The following is a 25,143-nucleotide window of genomic DNA, read 5'->3' as shown; positions in this document are numbered from 1 at the left end:
GCAGCCGCATAGGTGTTTTGGTATGTGCATTGATTTTTGTGCTTTGTCCTTCTCAGCTGTCCTCAATCTTTTAGCTAGCCAAGACACCCTGAAGCTGGTGACTTACTAGGTTCAGTATAAAATTTGGGGAAAGAAGGGTTGGTTGGAAAGCCTCACAGGTAATTTGGATACACCTCCCCCTTACCCACTGCTAACATGCTGAAGGGTTGTGGGCATGTTCTCCTCAAGTGGGCAGTCCTAGGCCAACCTCCTTAGCTGCAAGGATGCTCAGAGGTGAGAAGTTGGCCTGGCCTGGACAGCACTGAACGCATTTCTTAGATTTATGACATTGGTACTATGATATCCAGAGGGGGAAAGGCAGCAAATGTCTTAGAACAACAATGCTGGGGAACTGGGGTTTAATCAAAATGAGACTTAAGCAGGCTGAACACTGTGGAATAAATCTGATTTTTCCTTGCCTTTGGTTTTTTCCCATTTCTGTTTTAGACATGGCAATAACTGTTATATAATCTGCTTTCCTCAGGACTGCTCCAGAGAGGAACTCTTAGAATAAATTAAGTGACACTTGCCAAGTTGTTATAGATGCTTACAATAAAGATGATATCGTAATTCAGATTAATTGCTTAGGGTTGATATGCTCAAATAAATTAATTTTCATTGACAGTAAGCCCCAGGAGAGTGTATTTCTTATTTCCACGGCTTATGCTAAATTTTATCTTAAAATTCCTGCTCATACTTCCTGTATCATTATTGTGCAATTACTACATAGATATTCATAAGCCAAACTGTTTAAGGTTAACTCACCTTCTCATTTTAGGTAATTACCCTGGGCTTTTGTATATGTTTTGCGAAAAACTACTTGAAGCAGAAAGAGACAAGTATTGTTATGTAAAAGTGCAAATGCTGTGGTCAGACTCCCTGGTTTGAATCTTACTATATACACTATATACTGACTGTGTGACTTCAGGCAAGCTACTTAACCTCTCTGGGCTTCAGTTTCCTCATCTATAAAATGGGAATAATAATTGATCTCCTTATTAGGTTATCATGAAATAAAATAAGAGAATACATAAAATGCTCAGAATAGTGGCTGGCATTTAGTAAGCACTCAGTAAAAATTAGCTATTAGTTTTATTGACATGTTTCTTTATTAAAATAATTCATGGATTTAAAAAATAATTTGCGGGCTTCCCCTGTGGCTCAGTGGTTAAGAATCTGCCTGCCAATGCAGGAGACACGGGTTCAAGCCCTGGTCTGGGAAGATCCCACATGCCGCAGAGCAACTAAGCCCAAGCGCCACAACTACTGAGCCTGTGCTCTAGGGCCCACGAGCCACAACTACTGAGCCTGCATGCCACAATTACTGAAGCCCATGTGCCTAGAGCCCATGCTCCACAACAAGAGAAGCCACAGCGATAAGCCTGTGCACCACAATGAAGAGTAGCCCCTGCTCACCGTAACTAGAGAAAAGCCCGCGTGCAGCAACGAAGACCCAATGCAGCCAAAAATAAATAAAATAAAATAATTAATTTTAAAAAGTAAAATAATTTGCAATGTTATAGTAAAGAGACTTCATCCTGCCATTTTCACTTCTCTCTTGATTGGTGGAAGTTGGGGCAGGGGGTGATGAATAGTATTCTTTATTTTTCTCCTATCATCTACTCAGTAATAAGAAATAGCTGGTTTGAACAATGAACATCTCATAATAATATGAAACAAATTTTAAGCCTTCTGTGTATACCTTATACCTCCTGTTGATTGTTAGCATAGTTACTGTGAAAGGTATAGATTTTTTAAAAATTGGCTCTAGCAGTTAAATAATGTTGCTGTAAAAATCTCACTAAGGCATGTGTAAATAGGTATAACTGTTTTTTCATAACCATACCCCTCAAAGCAGTTTCTTCTATAATTTAATATGGTCTTTCAACATTAATCTTTTTTACTTAGCAACAGATAATATGTGCTTTCTCAAAGGGACCTGTAGATTAACAGAACTAACAATTTTCTTTTTTTTCTTATCTATTATTTTCTTTTGGTTCCAGATATTCTGTTACTAGTTTATAGTTTATATTCAGGTTTTTATTGCTTTAATAAGCTGATAATAAAGACCAGCAAACTCAAGAAATCAAGTAATTTCCTTCTAATAATATTTAACCATTTGTTGATTTAAAGTAAAACTAGTTCTTCCTGGGTAGTTTCCAAAGATAATATATTTCTGTTTTAAAGATTTATATGATTGGTAATAACAAAAAGGCTAATCAAATACAAACCTGTGCCTTCATGGAAATGACCATAAAAAAAAACTGAATTGTGATAACTGTACTTAGACATCTGATGATTTGGGAAGGAAAGAATCTTATATTTTATAGAGATTCATTCTCCTTCAATTAGTAAATCTGTAGAATGACCATCTCCCTAGCTCAGTATTCCAACTAGTGTTGCTATTTTTATTATTAACACCAAGTTTCATATCTATGAACACATTCCTAAGGAACTGTGAACACATTAGTTATAATTTACTTGGTTAAGTGAACTTTTCAAAGGCTTAATGGTCTAGACTTTTTGATATAATGACTGAGGTTTTTGAAATTCTTGGGAAGTAAGAACATGCAGCCTTTATCACTTACTGATCTATGTGGGATGAGGAGACAGAAAGTAGAGGAGGCAACATAGTCACTGAGAAAAAAAGCAAAACAAATGGTCAAGATGTAAGGAAATAAAGAACAAGGGGGAAAGAATTGGAAGTAATATAACTGTATGAAACTTCTCAATGTAACTTCTCTTTCATGAAAGGTTTTTTAATAGTAACTTTTCATTTAGAAAAAGCCAAATATTGGATGCTGTAGACAAAATACACCATCAGTTCCCTCTAGCACCAATTTAAACACATCTGTTTTTCATCAACTCTCTTTTTGCCTGAGATAGAGCCTAAAGTTGAACTATTTCCAAACAGCAATCTGAGGTGTTGCTGGCTGCAACAGACACCTATGTGAAGGTGGTGATTGCTTAGTGGGTAGAGAGATCGGGGCAGAGGCGCTCCCATTCTGCCCATTCTGCAAGGCTGCAGCAATGACAGATTCAGACATGTTTTAATTCACTAATTATTTTATTAGCAAACTATTATTACAACAAAACATTATACTCAAAACATCACACTTAGATTTTCCTAGCTGTGAAAAGATTTTGCTAAAAGAAAACTTTGTGAAAGATTATCTTCAAATAGTTGCTATATACAAAAGTTGGGAGGGGAGCTTCTTTCTTATCAATTTGCATGAGAAGTACTCAGGAAATAACACTAGTTAAGTGCCTGCACACACACCTTAAGTGGACAGACTTGTATTAAGATTTAGGTTAAATTAGTGGGTTGGCCAAAAAGTTCTTTCAGGTTTTTTCCGTACTTATGTAAGCTACAGAAGCATGTAACTGAAAAAAGAATCTTCCCTGTGTGATCGTTACTCTGCGGCATGATATTAGTTTCTGTAATAATTGGCAAGAAAGCTACCCAGTCAATTACCTAAACCAGAAGTCACTGAAAGCCTGGTTAGTGGTTCTAACCATCTCTCTGTAGATAACTTCGCAGAAACATGGAGCAATTTTAGAAAATAAGGGCAGTGATCATTAGGGGAAAAAAATGTATGAACTCATACAGCAGAAAATAACATAAGAGAAGGTGAAAAGAAAAGTTTAAATTTAAGAACATCTTTAGAACAGGGCACATTCCTTTGTATAATAATCTCTATTCACAACTTCAAGAAATTTTTGTCCTCCTGTGTGATTGCATTATAATTTGGAAGCCTGTCTCTTCCCTTTTATCTGTCACATGGGCAGATTTTTTTTCCCCTTTTTTTCAGAGGTGTGCATTTTGGGTTTCCAGTTCTTGAAAATGAGTTATATTGCAAATGAAAGTTCTAATTGACATACTTATTAAAGATGCACACCAACAGAGTGTTACTTATATCAATTTTAACACATTTAAAAAAAAAAATCTAACCTAATGGAGTTTCCTTTGCTTTCAAGTTCCTAAAGGTTTTAAATATGCAAATATTTAAATACTAAAAACATGAGCAAAATATTCTATTAAAATATACATTCCCAATCAGCTTTTATGGTGGAATTGATTTTTATTATGATATGTGCAAAAAACCTTTTACCAGAAGCCTTGTGGGTAGACTGGCAGTTGCTAATGCTAAGGTACGGGGTCAACAACTGCAGCTCTCCCTGTTTACTTGTTTGTGTATATTATAAAGATACATATAATCACAGAAAGATTTTTCAAGAGAGGAAAAACACTGATAATCACCTATTCTAATATAATTTTTTTTAAGGTTTGAAGTCTTCATGTTCAATTTTTCCTCAAAACAAACATGGCTTCAAAATAATATTTTTCTTTTTGGGTGCATAACTGAAAATAAATATTTCATGCTATATAATTCAGTGTCTGAGCCATGTACAATGGTTTAAAAATCAAGTGAATGTGCTCATACATAACAAAATTTCAAAGTCTAAATTATATATTACCATTAATGTAATAAATCTAAAATATAATAGCCTACACATTTCTAATTTTTCATCAGTAAATATACCCAAGCTGAACCTAACCCCAAACCTAAAACTATCGTTAATTTACCGAATAGATTCAAAGAGAACACAAAATTTTTCTTTCCTGAAAATGACCCAACCATTTCTTCTTCCAAGAAAAGCACTCTGTGAAATAATATGAACCATTTCAGAACATAATACAATTACTCAACTTTGTCTTTGCATCTTTATATCCTTATTGACTAGCACATGGCCTGGCATGTGGTCAGTGTTGAATAAGCATTGAATTAATAAAGCAGTATCAGAATAGTCTCTTTGGAGTTCTATTCTTTACATAAACATTAATGAGAACCAAACAGAAATGACAACATGTCAATTACAATGCTAGGCAGCAAAGTTAATGTAATTCTAGCATATTTTTCTAGAAACATTCTGAGGCATTGCTTTGCAAATGCCTAAGTTTCTGGACAAATGTAGAAGTTGGGTATTGGGAGAGTTTATCTTTAAAAACCCCAGAAACCAAGTTAGAGAGATCATAAAATTGGATTAGAGTTTTAAAGTAATGTTTTGATTTAAAAACTTTATTTTCGAAAGGAAGGAAAATTTGCTGCTGCTGGAGTTGACTGTACCTCCTTGTGTGTGTGTGTGTGTGTGTGTGTGTGTGTGTGTGTGTGTGTGTGTGAGATTGATATGAGCTTTTAAGGCTGTCATTTTCAAGTACAGAAGTTTAGTGTTCTATTTTCCAGTCTGTACAATAGACATTACTATAAGTTCAAACATGAAAATTAACAGATGTCCATCAAAGACATGAAGAATAACTTAAGCAATAAGAAGTTTAAGTGTAGGAAGGGCTGTAAAAATTATGTTTCAGAACCACCTCCAGAACTCACTGCCTTCCCACCCTCCAGGCTCCTGCTGGTGCCTCCCAATGAATGGTCCAACCAGAAGCCAGAGGGGAAGGGAGTCTGGGAGATGCAAGGCCAAGGGTCAGACCCCCAGTGCAGGGTAGACAAGGGCAGAGAATGGATCTAGGTGGGGGCAGGGTAAGGGGTGTCGAACAGAGAATAACCAACAAAGTGGTGACCTGATTTATATGAAATAATGATGTGATTCTGTGTGAAAGAATGTTTTCAGAGTTCTGGTTTAGATCAGATCCAAAAGTCTTAGAAAGTATTAATAAAGATGGGCAACAAATTGTAAATCACTTTTTAATTTTTTTATAGATAATATGGTCATATACAAATCAATATTAGTTGTAAAGTAAATGCTAAGTATTAGAATAGGTATCAGATCTCTTGACAAGAAAAATTAGATATAAGAAATACTTTTTTTTTTTTTTTTGCGGTACGCGGGCCTCTCACTGTTGTGGCCTCTCCCGTTGCGAAGCACAGTCTCCGGATGCGCAGGCTCAGTGGCCATGGCTCACGGGCCTAGCCGCTCCGCGGCATGTAGGATCTTCCCAGACCGGGGCATGAACCCGTGTCCCCTGCATCGGCAGGCGGACTCTCAACCACTGCGCCACCAGGGAAGCCCAAGAAATACTTTTATTCAATGATTATAATAGAAGCAATTATACTTTAAATTGCTATTATAGTCAGTCAAATTTAAATAAATGGCTCTTAAGAGAGAGAAGCTAGTTTCTCCCCAATTACTCTGGTTCTTCAGGACAATGTCTACTCAGTACCTATCTAAATCTGTGCTGTTTCCTTTGCAATATTTCACATACATCACAACTAAATTGGTATTTAGTGAACTCACGTTAAACTGGGATTCTTTTTTGTTCTGAAATTTCCTGGGGGAAAAAAGCATAAAAACCCTGAAATACCATATGTGCAAAAGAAATGAACAAGAAGTGATTCCTTTTTGTACCAAGGTGGGCACACAGGAGTACATCCATGTCCTCTGGACCAGGTCACAGGGATCTTTTGGAATGACTTAGGTTCTGCCATGGCTCTGGAGGGGACATTTGCTAAGGTCTCTTAGTGTCTCAAGGCTGAGCATACTTAGTGGGATCAGGAATGCCTATGAGAGTATGTGGGGCTAAAAGGCTAATTAGTTCCCTTTTCTCATTACCAGAATTGATTTTTTAAAGTGCTAAATATCCTGCAAGACAGAGGAGAAAGAGAACTAGAAAAGCATATGCCTGACCACAGAATTGAAGAGATGGGGAAAGATTAAAAAATGATAAAGAATGAAAAATGGAGAATGAAATTAGAGATGCCAGAAAGAATGAATTAGAGACTATGAGTAAATAAGAGAAAGGAAAGTAGAAAAATTGGACATAAGGGAACATTTATTGAGCATCTCCTTTGCCATACAAGTTAGTAGTACTTGGGTATCCTTCTCCCCATTTTAGTGATGAAGCTGAGGCTCAGAGAGCCTATGTCATTTATCCAAGGTTAGACAACTAGTAAGTGATGGAGCCAGGGTTGGCCCTAGATATTTCTGTCTCCAATGCCTGTGAACATCTCATTGCAAGAAGATTAATTCCACAGTCCTTAGCAGCCATAGCCTGGCCTTACATCCAGCAGGCAACAGTCCGGGGCCCAGTTTTTCTTTCTAGATTTCCCATTGTGCCATCCCAACCTGCCTGGAGGTTCTGCCATTCTCTCTCTTTCTAGTCTTCAGTCTCACACATTTCAGAATAAAAATGTCCCTCCCTCATGTGCACTGGTAACATAGTCCCTTACCAAACAGGTAAGGAATCCAACTGTAAGAATATCTGTATGATCATTTACAGGAAATTTTAAAATTTAACTTAAATTTTTTCCTTTTTTAACCAAAAACACTTTGGTTTAGTCTGTAATTCATTTATAAACTCCTGGAAGACATAAAAATAGACTCAAACAAATGGAAAAACATTCCTTGTTCTTGGATAGGATTACTTAACAGTTCTTCCTAAATAAATTTATAAAAGCATGCAATCCCAATTTTAAACGTTGACAAACTGTTTTAAAGAGTTGGACAAGTTGACACTAAAGTTTCTATGAAAAAGCAAGCATGTAATAACATTGAAAAGATAAACTACAAGGGCATACTAGCTTAACCAGGCATCAAAACATATTATAAAGCACCTTTAATTACAATACTGTGGTACTGGTACACGAATAGACAAGTAGGCCAGTGGAACAGCATGTCCAGAGACAGATCTAAGTACATATAGAAGGTTATTAAAGGTGACATCTCAAATCACTGAGGGTAAAGATGGAGATTTTAATAAATGTCGCAGGTACCACTAGGTAGCCATCTGGGAAAAGATAAAATTAAAATCATATCACCCACCATGTATGGAACAAACTCCACATGGATGAGGGATCTAAATGCAAAGGAAAAAGAATGAAGCTATACAAGTACTATAGGGAAACATGGGTGACTGCCTCTTTAACTTTAGTACAGGAAAAGGCTTTCAAAATAAAGACTTAAAATGCAGAGGCAATAAAGGATTGTTCATTTGAATACATAAAAATTTTTAAATTTTTTCATGGCAAAAAAAGAAAACCATCATAAACGAAGTCAAAGACAAATGATAACCTGCAAGAAAATATTTGCAATATATTCCACAGGCAAGAGATCAATACCTCCAATGTATAAAGAACTCTTAAAAGTTGAGACAAGGGACAAAAATCCAATAAACAGACAATTCACAAAAACAAGGTATATAAATGGCCCTCAAACATGTGAGAAAATGTTCAAGTTTACTCATAATTAAAGAAATGCAAATTAAAGCAAGACTGAGATTCCATTTCTTGCCTATCAGATTGGCAAAAATTAAAAAGCAAGTACATATTCTGCTGGGGAGACTTTGGGAAAACAGGCATTCTCAAATTGGTACAACCTTTCTGAAGGGAAATGTGGCAATACCTAACAAAACTACAAGGCACGTGCCGTTGACCTAACAATCCCACTTCTAGAATTCTACCCTGAAGGTATACCTCAAACAGCACAAAAATGTAAAAGCACAAGGTTATTCACTGAAGGACTATTTGTAACAGCAAAATATTGGAAATAACCTAAGTACCTGTGGTAGGCAGAATAATGCCTCCCCCCAAGAGAAGTCCATGTCCTAATCCCCAGAACCCATGAATATATTATATTACATGGCAACAGGGACTATGCAGATATGATTAGTTCAAGAATTTGAGATGCGGAGATTAGCCTGGATTATCCAGGTGGGCCCAATGTAATCGCAAGGGTCCTCATAAGTGAAAGATAGAGGCAAGAGAGTCAGAGAGAGATGAAGATGCTACACTTCTGGCTTAAAGAGTGAGGAAGGAGACATGAGCCAAGAAATTCGGACAGCCTCGAGTAACTGGAAAAGGCAAGGAGAGGGATTCTCTCCTAGACCCTCCAGAAGGAATGCAGCCCTGCTGGCAGCTTGACTTTCTTCCAGTGAGACCCATTTCAAACTTCTGGTTTCCAGAACTGTAAGATAATTATTTTGTGTTGTGATAATTTGTCATAGCAATAGGAAACTAATACAGTGCCCATACACCATTTGAATAAATGATATATTCACACAATGGAGCATTATGTAACTGTTAACAAATGAGGAAGAGCTCTATGAACTGATTGGAATGATTTCCAAGATACACAGTTAAATGAAAAAAGCAAGGTACAAAAGGGTACAATGGTACACTACCCTTCATGTAAGAAAGAAGGGGACATAAGAAAATAAACGTGTATCTGTTTATGGTACAAAAGATATGCAGGAATGATAAACCGAAGACTAGAGAGATCAGACACAGAGACAGCATGGGAAAGGGTATATAAAGAGAAGAATAGGAATAAGTTAGCAAGGATGAGGAGGGAGGGATGCTTCTTGGAGTGTATCTTTTTGTATAGCTTTAATGATTAGAACATAGTTTTGTTTCATATACTCCCCTACCCTGTAACTAAACTCAAACAGGATGTGGAGAGAATACAAAGTATAACTGTATTTTAAATGAAATTACCACCCTGAAGTAGCCCAGGAAGAACTACCCTAATTTATAGGAAAACAGTATTTTGAATTGATAGTGTAAAAGGGAAAAGAACATACAAATAATGTATGCTGGTTAGTATATATTGGCAATCCTGTAACTGTTTCTTGTTTCTACTAGGATTGAAGTGAATATATTGTAGAAAATGAGAGCCAGGCTTTTCATTGTTTGAGAAAGAACTTAAATATAAAGAAAAAGGAAAGGCCAGAATGAAACATTATAATGCATTGGAATTAGAGGCATCAGTATGAACTCATGGTTTATAGTATGAAATACTTCTATGTATAAGTCTGTGTATATACATGGGTTAGTATATAAGTACATGTCTTTGCTGAAAGGATCTAGGAACAGTGGCCATAGCAATAAGCACCCTTAGAGCCCAGATCTTGATTTCTAAATATCATTCTCTAATTAAAAAACTAGGACTCCTTGAATGAGTGATTAATTCCAGGCCTGGGCAATATATATGAACTAACTTATGATACAGAAAATGAGCAAAAAAGGATGGGATACGTCAAAGGGACATAGGGAACCAACTGGAAGGAATTCCCAATAGCCAAAACAACTTAGGCCATAAAATAAATAATGATGGTACTAAATTATAACCCACAGAATAGTAGGTCCATGTGTCCATATTGATATAAATAAATGAATAAATAAATACATGGAGAAGGGACAGATATTCCAATGAACAAATATAAATGGAATGAAGGAAATACAAAAATTACCATTAGGCAAAAATTACCACAGTAATAATTGTTCCATATAAGATCCCACCAATGGATGCTAAAATCAGTGGGCAAAAGTTTAACGAGAAGCAAGATATTAACAGAGTCTCAATGTAACTCCTCAAAGATATTTATCAATATGAAAAATAGTAACTTTACAGTAGGGAAACCTGGTGTACACCACCTTAACCAAGTGACCAAGGTTAACATCACTAGTAATAAGTTATACCAACAGTATCCTCTGGTATGATGTAATGAGAGAGACATAACAGCATACTGTGGTTTAAGAATAATATGTAAAAAATGCACAACCTCAATCTAGTCATGAGAAAATACTGGAAAAACCCAAAGTGAGAGAAATTATACTAAATAACCAGTACTTATTAAAAGTACTTATGAAAGCCAAGGAAAGAATGAGGAACTGTCACAGACCAAAGGAGACTAAGAAGAAACAACAGTTTAATGCAATGTGAGATCTTGGATCCCTGGAACAAAAAAGGAATATTAGGAGAAAAACTGGTGAAACTTCAGAAAGATCAGTAATTTAGTTAACAGTATTGTACTGATGTTAATTTCCTGGTTTTGATCATTACTATAATTTTGTAAATTGTTAATATTAAAGAGAGCTAAACAAAGGGTATATGTGAACTCTCTACTAGTTTAGCAACTTTTCTGCAAATATAAAATTATTTCAAACTAAAACATTTCTTAAAATCTGGATTCACTATTATTCTGCATTTTAGTAAATTTATTCAAGAATAATGACACTTAAGCTTGTTCCCTTTTATTAATTGTATATTAAGGATGTTTATGGGGCTCTTTTTCTCTCTAAAATCCTTTTCCCCCTGCTGCCCTATATCGTCAGTTATCTTAAGGAAGAAAATGAAGTAGAAACAAGACACATATGAGAAGTCTAAAGATTTTAACAGCAAGCCTACTTTACATTCTTTTCAAAATAAGATGAAGTGAGTGTGTATATGTGTACACATTATGTACATATTATGAACATTTATAGAGGAAAGTGAAGATAATTATTAAAACCATAGGATCATTTTTTAATTAATAGTTTTGGGCCCAAAATCTTATATACTAGGCATTCAGTAAACGCTCAAGTTAATGAATAAGTAAAGTAACCCTCCATCCCCTGCTTGCTCAAGCAATGAAGAACTAGAAATAAATTAAAATTGACTCTGATTATATTTATGAAAATAGAATTGTAGCTGAGGGAGGAAACTAAAAGGAAAAGCTTTCTGATCATCTATAACTGGATTTATTGATCTCATTTAAGTTTGTGAACAAACTTAAAACCAATGTCCCCCTTGGAGAATTAAGTGTGGGAAGGGTCCTGGACCAACTTGTCAGCATGGAAGGACTAGGCAGCAAAGGATCAACTTGGGGGTTTGACCTATTACCAATGACTTTTATTAATTATTTTACTTTCATTTCCTACCATTTCTCAACATAGACAATATACAGGAAATCTTAGTGTTTTTATTAACTCTTCTAAGTGATTCCAGACATATTAATATCTTGTCCCACACTTAAACAGACTTAACATTTTTAGAAGTCTCTTTAAAAGTCAGGAAATTCATTAAGTATATTCTTTGCATTTAGACCCAATCCTTCATAATATCGTTAAATTAACTTATTTCCATTCGTTCCAACTTTGGTAAAGAAAGACACTAGCAGGTTACTACCATCTTGAAGTTCAGGCACTTGAAGGCCACTAACAAGTCAAGATGCTCATTTCAGAGGGCCTGGACCCAGGTGAACAGCTTCTTCATCTGCGTCAGTAACAGACTTACTATGTGATTCCTAATCTTTACTGTGCAATGTCTAACTTCATGTTCATAAAGAATGAACATCGTACTGAGATAACTGGGTATTCACATTCAAAAAAATGAAAATGGACCCTTACTTCACTTCATATACAAAAAGGAACTCAAAGTGGATCAAAAACTTAAATATAAAAGCTGAAACCATAAAACTCTTAGAATAAAACGTAGGTACAATCTTAATGATCTTGGATTTGGCAACACTTTCTCAGATATGATACCAAAAGTACAAGCAACAAAAGAAAAAATAAATTTGACTTCATAGAAATTAAAAAGTCGCATGCATCAAAGGACACTGTCAAGAGAGTAAAAAGACAACTCACAGAATGGGAGAAAATATTTGCAAATCTTATATCTGATAAGGATCTAGTATCCAAAATATATAAGGAACTCTTACAACTCAACAAGGAAAAGACAAACAACCCAATTTATAAATGAGCAAAGGACTAGAAGAGATGTTTCTCCAAAGAAGATATGCAAATGGCCAAAAAGCACATGAAAAATGTTTAATGTTATTATTAGTCATTATGGAAATTCAAATCAAAACTACAATAAGATACCACTGTAAACCCACTTAGAATGGCTAGAATTTAAAAACAAACAAACAAAAACTGAAAATAACATGTATTGGTGAGAATGTTGGAGAAATGGTAACCCTCATACATTGTTGTAGGAATGTAAAATGGTAAAGCCACTGTGGGAAACATTTAGTGGTTCCTGAATAGATTAAACATAAAATTATCATATGATCCAGCAATTCTACTCCTAGGTATATATACTCAAAAAGAATTGAAAAGCAAGAGTTCAAACAAAAACCTGTACAAGAATTCCCATAGCAGCACTATTCCCAAAGTGGGAAATAGCCCAAAGTGGAAACAATCTTAATGTCCTTAAACCGATGAATGGATAAAGAGAATGTTGTATATTAATACAATGGAATGTTATTTACCTATGAATGGGAATGAAATACTGATTCATTCTACAACACAGATGGACTTTGGAAAGATTATGCTAATTGAAATAAGCCAGACACAGAAGACCACATATTGTATAATTCCATTTGTATGAAATGTCCAGAACAGGCAAATCCATACAGACAGAAAGCAGATTAGTGGTTGCCAGGGTCTGAGAGGAGGGGGGATGAGGAGTGATTGCTTAATGGGTATGGGTATGGGGTTTCCTTTTGGGGTGACGGAAGTGCTATGGAATTAAATAGTGGTGATGGTTGCACAACACTGTAAATGTACTAAATATCACTGAATTGCACACTTTAAAAACGTGAATTTTATATTATGTGTATTTTACCACAATTAAAAAAAAAAGAATCTCAGAAGAGGGAGGCTAAGAGCAGGTAACCAGGATGGGGACATGGGCAGAAATGAGTTTCAGAGGGGTAAGTTGAAGACAGTTATGAATCCAGGCACAAGAATTAAGCTGTTGTAGCCTTCCTTGTAGCTCCCACTGTAGGTGAACTTGTGTTGATCATGCTGCCTTTTTTTCCAAGGCACTTCCTAGTTAAGTCTGCTGACACTTCTAGTTCTTGAGCCAACTCCCACTTGGTCATCTTTTTGCTATAGATGGAGTTGGCTGCTTTCCTCTCCTCTTCACTACCTACTCTACATTTTGGGTTCCTTGTCGCCACAAGACTCTATACAAAGCAAACACTGTACTTTCTTGCTTTCCTCAGAACATCAAGCCCTTTTTATTCTAAGATGTTGGTACAGCTTTCACCTCAAAAAAACAGATGGGAGGGCACAAGAATTATAGATGTTGGGAGTTATAGGGGTTTAAGCAATTTCAAGTTCTCATAAGTTATTTGCTATTATTTGCTGTTTTACTTTTTAAATATTTGAAAAAGCATTTATTGAGTCTACACTATATTTTATGTTGTAAAAATAACCCTAACATATATAGTTGTACAGAAAAATTACTACCATCTTAGTGGCTTAAAACAACACAGATTATTATTATTTTTTTTTTTTTTCTTTTTCTTTGTGCGGTACGCGGGCCTCTCACTGCTGCGGCCTCTCCTGCTGCGGAGCACAGGCTCCGGACGCGCAGGCCCAGCGGCCATGGCTCACGGGCCCAGCCGCTCCGCGGCATGTGGGATCTTCCCAGACCCGGGCACGAACCCGCGTCCCCTGCATCGGCAGGTGGACTCTCAACCGCTGCGCCACCAGGGAAGCCCAACAACACAGATTATTATCTTGTACTTCTGGACATTGGATGTCCAACATAGGTCTGAATGGGCTAAAATCAAGATGTCTGCAGGGCTGTGTTCCTTTCTGGAGAGTCTAGGGGAAAATCTGTTTCCTAGCATTTTCCAGCTTCTAGAGGCCACCTGCATTCCTTGGTTGGGGGTGCCTTCCTCCATCTTCAAAGCCAGCAACATCACATCTCTCTGACTCTTTTGTCTTTAACTCTCTACTTTAAGAATTCGTGTGTTTAGATTGGGTCCACATTGATAATCAAGGATAATTTTCTCATCTCAAGGCCTGTTCCCTCAGTCACATCTGCAAAGTCTGTTTGCCATATAAGGTAATATATTCACAGGTTTCAGGGATTAGGGTGTGGACATCTTTAGGGGGTCATTATTCTACCTGTCACATTCATACCACAAACATCTGGTTATTTGCAGCATACCTCACCTTCTTCCCACCAAATAAGATGAGAAGTTCCTTGAATATAGAGCCCGCACCTTATACACGTCTGAATCCTGCTTAGCATGTAGCACATTATTTCATATATATTAAATAACTGTATTTTTGGTTTATAACTATACCCTATTTTCTTAACACCAAACACTACATAGACTTACAGGTCAAAGGCTCGCTGTTTCTCTAATTGCGGCGAGCGGGGGGCGCTCTTCGTTGTGGTGTGTGGGCCTCTCCTTGTGGTGGCTTCTCTTGTTGCACAGCACCGGCTCCAGGCGTGCGGGCTTCAGCAGTTGTGGCATGTAGGCTCAGTAGTTGTGGCTTGTGGGCTCCAGAACACAGGCTCAGTAGTTGTGGCGCACGGGCTTAGTTGCTCCGTGGCATGTGGGATCTTCCCAGACCAGGGCTCGAACCCATGTCCCCTGCATTGGCAGGCTGATTCTCAACCACTGCACCACTAGGGAAGTCCCTCATGTATTTTTTTAAGTCTTTAGTTTGTTGCCTGCTCATAGTGAACAATGAATAAACTGCCCTACTAATCTTATACATGGACCATGACTGCTTTTCCTACAAAGCACTACAGCACAGCAAAAACCCATGGAATCTTCCCTCATTTTTTCTGCTTTATACTTCCAGTTTCTATCCTATTTTATAACATCAAAATGCTTTTCTGGCCACTTAGGTCATATAAAATTGGTTTAGGTGTGCCATCTAGTGGCATTTTTAAGGAAGTATTCATTTTTACCTGATTGATACTTGGCTTAATGAATACAGCCATCCATCCACCATCCTCAGTAACAGAGGCTAGACAGAGCAGTGAGAAACTGACTTTTGCTGATGATCTGAAAACATTATTATACTGAGTAGTATGAATCCCCTCTAGCTCATCTGGAACCAACTTGTTAATAAAAAAGAAACCATTTTGATTTGAAGCCTTTTATAAATTTTTATTAACCAGACTCCAGTGATTGATTTGATTTCATGATTAACTTACCTAAATTGAAAACTTATTTGGGTTTATCTCCAATGTGTGCTATATTAAATCACTGCCAATCACCAATTACAATTATGTAGCAAAAGGAAAGGGCAAAGGTTCTCAACCCAGGCTGTGCATTATAGTCCCCTGGAGAGCTTAAAGCAACTACGTGTCTGGCCATGAAGAGATCTGATTGGTCTGGGGTGGGACCTGTACATTCAAAAGCCCCTCTGAATCGAATATACAGCCAGAGGCGGGAACCTGGTATAAGATGTAGCTGAATCTCTAATTCTGGTCCTTTATTCTGCAAGATAAGCACCAATAATATGGAATTATCAAGTTATGATTTATCTTTTTTTACCAAAAAAAAGAAGTAGAGCTTAAAAAAAAACACTGGGAAAAGGATTATAGTTATTAGGCTTCTTTTTAATAAATGTTTTGCTTTATTTCTTCTATTTATCCTTTTTAATTGAAGTGCCATCAAATAGGAAAAAAGCCAAAAGACATCACAGGCAAGAGATATTAGTAGGCCTGGTGTTTCAACGGGGGTTTTTTAAACCTCCCCTTTGAAGAACTGACATGCCATCTCCCACCCCAGTGGCCCATTCCTTCCATTTTCAGAGTCCTGCTTAGTTCTAGGAACTCTGGGACATTCCAGCCCAACTTTAGCTGTTTGGGTTCATTCAGCAGATAGGGAGGAACCCATATGTAGCTTCAGGGGTATTGTGATAATATAATTCTTCAATTTAGTGATGGGTTCATTGGTGTTCATTTTATTATGCTTCATAATTTATAAATATATTCTCTTGTATATATAAGATATTTCATGATATTTCTTATATATATAAAGGAGAATAGCCCTAAGCCTTAAAATTATGCTAGATGTTTAGTTTCTTTAAATGAGGAACATTCAAGGACCAACCCAATCTTCCAAAACTGCTACAGATGAGTATGTTTCTCCCTTGGCTGCCCCAGTTAGGATGAGAACTCAAGCAGCTTTAGGGTTGGAAGGCTGCTTCAACTGTATTGATCTATATTCTTTTTGTCATCCTTCCTTGAAATTAAAAGATAATTAATAAAATATATCCTGCTCAACAAGGAAAAACTAATCATCTTAACCAACACATGTGTTGGAAGAATCAATCTGCCATGGGGCCTAAGCATTCTTGCTGAGTAGGCCAAGGATGCAGGCCCTGACTACTCTTTGCCCAGGCCATTTGTCAGGGTTGTGTTTGCAGTAAGCAACTTTGAGGGATGAAGTAACATCTCTTCCCAGTCAAAGAGCAGCCTTGCTCACCATTCATGACAAAGGTGATAGATTCTATAAGCTCACTGTTCCTCACCCATGTCACAAACCCAGGCATCCACCTAAGCATACAACTAGGCCCACCTCCATCACCTCCACGGGACTTGGAGTGCATAGAAAACTGGCAGCAACACCATGCTTATGCTTATGCTCCCTGTTGTGCTGTGAGTAACAAAATCTTCTGCCAGCATCTGTGAAACAGTAACAGGCTAACTTGTTAATTTGCAAGTAGGGTAAAATCCCAGACCCTTCATGCGGCCTGCCAGTTTGGGTGACAAGGATAAGATGCTGATAGAGATGGCGTTCTGGAAGAGGGCCCTTGTTGGTCAGGTTAGAGGATATCAGAAGGCTCCCTGAGATCTGGAAGTAAATGCTCTTGCATAGGTGGTGGTGAAAGTAAGAGGGTAGAGTGAAGATCTCTCACTATCTTATGTGTTAAATGAGGCTGAGAAACAATAGGGTCCAAACAAGACTCCCAGATGGTGCTTTGGTTGTGGCACATTCTCCTCTGGAGTGGGAGAAGGAAAGGATGTTTTCATGACATCAATGGGACAGCAAGCCCCACACCCCAGCCAAAAGTCATGCAATGTGGCTATGGCTGATGGGTCAAGGGTTACCCAAAGCTGAAATAATGGTGTTAGCAATGAAGATATAGAACTTTGCATAGGCTAAATACGTTAGAAATTTGTTTGTTGAGTCCAGCGACGGGAGGCCCTTTGAAACAGAGTAAATTCAAACCCTTGCTGACTGGCACCGAGCTGCTCTTTCCCTCCTCCACTCCTCCAACTTGAGCTGCTTTAGGGAAGAAGGCTGAGTGTGCCAGGGAATTTCAGGGAGGGGAGAGGAGGAACTCAATGTTTATAGCTTTGTTGGATGTGGGCACCCATGTCTACTTGGTCCAGTGCAGGGAGGATGTGCTAAGTGCCAGGGTGGCCCAAAGTGCTGAGGATACAGGGCAGAGCAGTGGCACCAGTGTTGGCTAAAACAATGATGCCCCTGAGCCCCAGTGCTCTCCAGAAGCCAGGGGAGCCCAGTGGAGGAAGTAATACCAATTCTGGGATGAGAAACCAAAGGGCAAACACACATTTGTATTCTCTATCTCCCCCAGCTGGGAAACAGCCTAATCTCCTGAAACTATCATGATAACCCCTGAAGTACCTATGTTAATATCTTTGATCTGTGTTCCCACAGAGCAAAATTCAACTGATAGGGTTTGAGCAGTTTGCAGTGAGAAAGGGAAGTTAAAGAACATTCAGCTGATTCAACGTACTGCAGTTGTGTCCCCTGAATATAAATATATAATGTATTCTGTGTTGCTTGCTTTTATTGTAAACATTCATAGTGATGAGAGGACATTCTCCCATTCAGGGGTTCTCTGACCCCTTCCAAGTGGTCCAATAGAAACAATATAGAATCCCAGGCGAAAAAGAGAAAATCACAGCCATCTCCAGAGGCCATTGCCCAGTACAGCAGCGCCACACTCTGGACACAGGCACCAGATACATCCTGTATTAGTTTTCTGGGGCTGCCATAACAAAGTACCACAAACTGGGTGGCTTAAGCAACAGAAATATATTGTCTCAGTTTTGGAGGCTGGAAGTCCAAAGTTAGGGTGTCAGCAGGGTTGGTTGTTTGTGAGGGCTGTGAAGGAAGGCTATGTTTCAGGACTCTCTTCCTGGTTTGTAGATGGTGTCTTCATATTCACACGGCCTTCTCCCTGTATGCACGTCTCTGTGTCCAAATTTTATAAGGACACAAGTCGTATTGGATTAGAGCCCATCCTAATGGCCTCATTTTAACTTGATTACCTCTGCAGAGACTCTATCTCCAAATAAGGTCACATTCTGAGGTAGTGGGGGTTTGGACTTTAACAATATGAATTTGGAGCGGGGGGATGGGACACAAACCCATAACAGACCCCTTTCAAAATGGGGAGGCAGTTATTGGCCTATTACTGAGCTCCTGTTAAAAATGAACACCTTACCCCTGGAGAATTTATGACTCAGGCCTGACATCCCCATTTTTGAAGGGTGGGTCAACTAGGAGATGACAACTACAAGGAAAGCACCCATTTGCTGGTCAAATGAAAATAATGTATTTGAGGATGTGCCTAGCCTGGCCCTGATGTCATCTCAGTTTTGCATAAAGGAGTAGTAGCTACCCTTTGGTGAAAACTTTATCCCTGACTCTGCCACCTGAAGCAAAGCTACTGGCTCAAAAGGCCCTTGGGTTCACAGAGACTGTCCTAAATGCCTGGGCCTGGTTCACCTTTGGTTCAGCTAAGCTGAAAACTAATGGTGCTGATAGTGTTCCGGCCAGTTTGACCCTCAGCACCAGCTATAATGGTCGCTTGGATCAGTGGGCAGAAGTCAAGGCTGTTCTCAAAGCTCTGGTCAACTGCACTGAGGGGGCAGTCTGCCACGGTCCCTGAAGGTACCCCCACATTCTGGGTAAGCCAAGAATGCAAGGCCCACACTGCTGCTTATTCAGGCCATTTCTTGAGGTTATGTTTGCAGGGAACAACCTTCAGGAAGGGGTTAAAGTTCTCCCCACCTCAACTCCACCAGCTCCTCATTAACTAGAAAAGCAGCAGATTCCCAAAGTTCAAGGGTGCCACAACCCACTGAGTGTACAGCACCCATGTGAACCCATCTTTGTCACCTCTGTGAGACTTGAGAGGCATGGGGAATTGACACGAACCTCATGCTTATGCTCTTGCTGTGCTGTGAGTAATAAACTCCTCCGTCTGCTGTAGGTGTCTCCTGTGTTCTGCCAGCATCCATGGGATAGTAATAAGCTAATCTCTTAGCTTGCAAGTAGGGTAAAATTCCAAACCCTTCACAGACCCTGACTTCTGACATAAAAGTAAAAGCCCTGTAGTTTCCAGGGGTCTTGGACAAGGACTCTCTGAGTATGTGACATACTTTGCTGGTTCATAAACCTAATGTTTGGTCTCCTCTAGGTCACTTTCTTCTGTTAAACAATTCAATTGCCTATTCTTTCAACAGTTCCATTCCCCCCAAAGAGATCTTTATCCTGCACAAGACAGTCTTATCACTCTTTAGAAGCAATAATAACAGCAACAACTAATGCTTATAGAGTGAGAGACATTGTTCGAAAGACCTGACGCGTTGTTCTACACATTCTCTATATACCGTCATCTTTACTCCTCATAGCAACCCTCTGAGGGGGATACTATAACCTCCAGTTTATAGGTTAGGAGACTGAAGCAGAAGCCACACAGTTAGTCAGGAGGTGGAACTAGGATTCAAACCCAGGCTGCCTGGCTTTGGTCCTCACTTTTAACCACTCACTATATGTCTCACAATAGGACCGTCTATTCCCAGGGCCATAATGAACCACAGAGGCCTAGAGATCTTCGTTAGACGTCTTAGGAAAATAATTTCAGTCAAACTTTTAATACTTGATTGATGTACAACATTTTAAAATACCTTTTGATAACCTATATTAGGCATTTAGACAATCTTCTACTTTGCTTTGATCTTTTTATCCAGCCATTGTATAAATCCAATGTCGAATGTTCACACTGTATTAAAATTTCCTATTGCTGCTATAGCAAGTTATCAAACTTAGTGGCTTAAAACAACACAAATTGATTACCTTACAGTTCTGAAGGACAGAAGTCCAGAATGGACTGGAGGGACTGCATTCCCTCTGGAGGCTCTAGGGGAGAATCTGTATCCTTCCCTTTTCCAGTTTCTAGAGGTTGCCTGAATCTTTTGGCTCATGGCCCTTTTATTCCATCTTCAAAGTCATCAATCAGCATAGCATCTTCAAATCTCTCTCTCTCTCTGACTCTGACCCTCTTGCCTCCCTCTTTCCCTTATAAGGACCCTTATGATTACACTGGGCCCATCCAGATAAACCAGGATAATCCAGGGTCTCCCCCAATTCAAACTCCTCAGCTTAATCACATTGTAAAATCCCTTTTGCCATGTAAGGTAACATATTCACAGGGATTAGGATGCAGATGTCTTTTTGGCAGGGTGGGGAGGGGCATTATTCTACCATACACTCTAAGCAGTTATCTCTTCCTGCAGTATGGAAATTTTTACATTAGATATCTAGATTAGAGATTTAAACAAGCCCATTCACCAGATAATTAGTAGTCTACTTCATCTTGGCTTTGAGGGTAGAGCACCGAGGGCATTTTACCTTTTGGGAGGTTAAGGAGAACATAGTGCTGGAGCACATGTGACAGAAACTTTAACCACCGTAACAACATAAAAGCTTAATTATCTAAAAATGTATCTGAAGGACTTCCCTCGGTGGTTAAGAAACCCCCTGCCAATGCAGGGAACTCAGGTACAAGCCCTGGTCTGGGAATATCCCACATGCCACGGAGCAACTAAACCCACGTGCCACAGCTACTGAGCCTGCACTCTAGAGCCCGTGAACCACAACTACTGAGCCCACATGCCACAGCTACTAAAGCCCATGTTCCTAGAGCCCATGGTCTGCAGTGAAGACTAGCCCCCGCTCTCTGCAACTAGAGAAAGCCCACGTGCAGCAACGAAGGCCCAATGCTGCCAAAAATAAATAAAATTTTTTTTTTAAATTAAAAAAATTAAAATGTACCTGAAGTCGGGCATTCATAAGCATGAACTCCTGCTGGCTTTTCATGTTCTCATTCATAGATTTTGAAAATATAAACCCCATCTTGACCTAAAATGTAAAAAAGCAAAGTTTAAAACAATATATTCTACATGCATCCTCATATGCTCTGTTTTCAGGCTACCATGAGCTTAAGACAAAGTAAAAAAAGAAAATTTTCTGACCTGGGAACACAGTATGGACACTAGTCTTTGCTCCTAACTAGCTGTCTGATCTTGGACAAACTTAACCAGTCTGGCCATCATTTACTTACATAAGAACAGCTGATTGAACTGGATGATTTCCAAAATCTTTTCCTGCTCTATAGCTTCATGTTTCCTGATTTTTCTTCCCACTGTATATCTTGAAGAACTGAGCACTTAAAAACAAACAAACAAAAAAAAAACGCTCTCATTTTTAGGAGGGGCAGGGTGAATACCATCCACCCTCTTACCTTCTGTACAGCTGGATGACAGAACCTTTGCTTTTGAGGAGGAGTGATTTAGAAGATGCACTGTACAACTTGAACACCGATTTCTCTGTGCTCCTTGCATTTGTATTTTAGGACGTTTTAGGTATCTCAAGGTTACTATATCAATACTCTTCCTATAATCCCTACCCCTCTCCTACCCACTTGCTCTTTCCATCCACCCACTGCTAACATCCCTTGGCCATCCTCCTCTAGCCTCACTTTTTTCTTCTTAAGCTACTACTGAAGTTCTCAAAAGGGGGAAAACCTAAGGATACTTAAATGTTCTGGGAAACACAAATTTTAAATGAATACATGGTTATCATCTATCTTATTTATCTTACTTAAGAAGTTCTTAAGTGGGCTGGCAATTCTAGATGGTCCAGAACTCCAATTTTTGTTCTTAAGTCAATTGGGTAGGTACAGAAGACCTCAGTTAGTTGTTGATTCTACCTTCAGAAGACTGCAGAACTCAGGGAAGTTATGACTACTCTACCCGCTTCAGCGATGTTGCTGATTCTCTTTGGTAGGCTGTTGAGCACTTTGTGAACATCAGGTCAGAGTGGCCATTCCTAATGCTTTCTGCCCAGAATTCACAATATTCTGTGGGAAGCTCAGACAGAGTTCCTATTTTCCATAGCCTCAGCAGAAAATCTTGGGATCTAGCTAACTGGTGAGAAGATGATGGGACAGGGAGGATATTTCATGCCAGACGCAATGGGTTATCCCTGCTAATGGGGCTCCAAGTGAGTGTATACTACAAGCCAGACTTCACTGGCTTCCCTGTATTTTGGCCAGAGATGCACCCTGGATTTATAGGGGTCTCTGAGCCAGAGTCAGCTTCAATGCTAGGCACAGGAGGCTGAGCCAGAGGAGGAGAGGCAGAGTCCTGAACAGGCCTGGGAGGTCATGAGATTTCCCTACCCACCCCACCCCTCAGCCGCTGCCCTCCTCCATCCTGTGAGTGACCAGAGGCAGAGTCACCCAGTAAGGGTGGGCAGATCTAGCAGAAGTTCTCTGCTGTCTCCAGATTTGACAGCCCCAAGTCCATTGTCTCCAACGGCAGAGCAGAACTTGCCTGAAGGCAGAAGCAATATATTATCCATTTTGGCAGTCACCAAGGTGTCTCTTTCCCACAAATGTGCAGAAAGCATGAGTGACACAAGAGAAAGTGTAGCTCAGGCAGTTGCCATTCCTTATTTTTCTTTTGCGTGTAGGAGTAGATCATTGAATTTTTACATATGCAGCAAACATTTATAAAGAAAACAGCTGTCCTCTAATCCCATTTACACACACACACACACACACACACACACACACACACACACACACACACACCCTGTATGTCAGAGTTATGTCCCTTAGAGTGCTCCTATTTATAAGGGGGTGGACTCTCCCCTGAAGCGGAGTGACAATCCTCGTGTCAGTGATCCAGGGAAGAGAAACCATGTGGAAAGTTAGGACTTAGGCTTACCTTTTTCTTGTCCTTGCTCTCTTGGGTCTGGATTGTAGTTTCGATGTATCAGGGGATATTCCCACGGGTTAAAGGTAGAAGCCAAGCAGGAAGAAGAGCTTTCCCTTGGTTCCCAAAGGAGACCACACCTGAAAATGAGTGCACCACACCTTGTGAACTGTGCCCTGGAATTCGGTATTTTCAACCTTCTTCTCCTTCTTTTCCCACCCTAAGAAAGCCATTTTCCAAAGTCTGGGAGGTTCCTTAGGGTATCCACAATACTCTCAGCTTTCACTCTCCCACTCACAAAATATATATCAGAAAATAAACAGGAGTGACCTTGCAATAGGAGTAACTTTGAATTCACCAAATTGTATAAGGTGAGTCTTTCAAAAATGCTAACACTTTGTCATTGGTGACAAACGCCTTGCTACTTAAAACTTTGATACCAGCGTGTGTCAGAGGGCTAAGAATGCTGATTTGGGTCCTTTCTGCCTTCGTTTTTCCTTCAGTTACTCCTGAGACCTTAGAAAGGACTCTTTAATGCTCCAACCCTGCCTCAACTGTGCTACAGATTACAACAGGCATGGGTATTTCTGAGGAAGAAGTGTTGGGACCGCAAGTTCCAGGCAGCCCTTCTCAGGTTGCATCTAGGAGCCAGGATTTGATTTTACTTTAAAAAGAAAAGAAAAGGATAATTCCATGACCCATAACCTCTGTCATCCAAGTTTCTGCGCTGACTCATTTCCTGATCGAATGACACATTAACTACCTACATTTCTGACTGGTTGCATAATTACAATCATTTTCAATAAGTCTTTGGGTTCCATTCCAACTAGCCCATTTCCCCTGCAAATTCCAGCCGAGAACTCACAGCTTCTGGTAGGTTTTCTGTAATTTATAACTCCACCCGCTCATCCTGGACCCAATCACAGTAACTTGGGAATTCCTGCAGTGGTATGCTGATTTCCGTTGATAACGCTCTGCCTACTTCCCCCAACTTAATTACAATGGTATGGGAGAGGTCTGGAGTCTTTAGCACTAGAAGCGGTTCCTCCGAAACGAGGTTGGCGATACTAGGAGCGGGAAAGCCAAGGGCACTCACAAGGAGAGGGCACCCAGCGCGGCCCGGCAAGCCCAAGGCCCTGAGCTCGGCGCCGGCAGACGCAGACGCAGCCCCGCGGACCCGCCCTCCCCAGCAGCCTGCGGCCGGCCTGGCACGCACGGCCGGCGCTCACTCACTGGGCAGTGGGCAGTGGAAGTGCGGGGACACTGATCAAAGCAGAGGCCTCCAGGCCGGAGTCCCAGACCGCCGCACGGACCGGGTCTCGCCCCGCAGAGCTTTGGGATTGGCTAGCCATGGCAGGGATTCCGAGCCTCAGCCTATCAGCGCAGGTCTCGTCTTCCTTAAAGGGCCCGCTTGCCTGACCGAGGAGGCCTGGTGTTTTCTTTCCCGCCTGGCGCCTGGAAGGGGCAGGTTAAAAAGGCAAATTCAAAATCCAGCGACTCAAATTTTGAGGGGAGGCAGAAGAAGCATAATGGAAATCTCACCTAAAGTCCTCAGTGAGGTTTGTCAGTTACCCACGAGGA

At 39.6% G+C, this 25,143-nt stretch overlaps 2 protein-coding genes across 9 annotated transcripts in view; one reads left to right on the top strand and one right to left on the bottom strand.

Annotated features, from left to right (window-relative positions):
* PLGRKT (plasminogen receptor with a C-terminal lysine) overlaps positions 1-25,143 on the bottom strand; it is a 62,242-nt gene that overhangs the window by 25,718 nt on the left and 11,381 nt on the right. Inside the window, exons 2-5 of one of the 8 annotated variants that reach the window (XM_049711336.1) lie at positions 24,796-25,017; positions 23,575-23,702; positions 21,906-22,010; positions 21,617-21,703 (exon numbers count right to left, since the gene is read on the bottom strand). In XM_049711336.1, coding sequence (XP_049567293.1) covers positions 21,666-21,703; positions 21,906-22,010; positions 23,575-23,702; positions 24,796-24,914 — 390 coding nt within the window. In that variant the 5' untranslated portion in view covers positions 24,915-25,017 and the 3' untranslated portion in view covers positions 21,617-21,665. The other 7 variants (XM_004279109.4, XM_033404389.1, XM_033404392.2 and 4 more) reach the window with 7 other exon arrangements.
* The window catches only part of CD274 (CD274 molecule), a 34,735-nt gene continuing 33,969 nt past the window's right edge, over positions 24,378-25,143 (top strand). The window contains exon 1 of the mRNA XM_049711331.1: positions 24,378-24,435. The gene's annotated coding sequence lies outside the window, so the exon portion shown is untranslated. The remainder of the gene's footprint in view (positions 24,436-25,143) is intronic.

Source organism: Orcinus orca, chromosome 6 (assembly GCF_937001465.1).
Source record: "Orcinus orca chromosome 6, mOrcOrc1.1, whole genome shotgun sequence".
NCBI lineage: Eukaryota > Metazoa > Chordata > Mammalia > Artiodactyla > Delphinidae > Orcinus > Orcinus orca.
The sequence above is the reverse complement of the archived record's forward strand: the minus strand, read 5'-3'. Positions and strand labels throughout refer to the sequence as shown.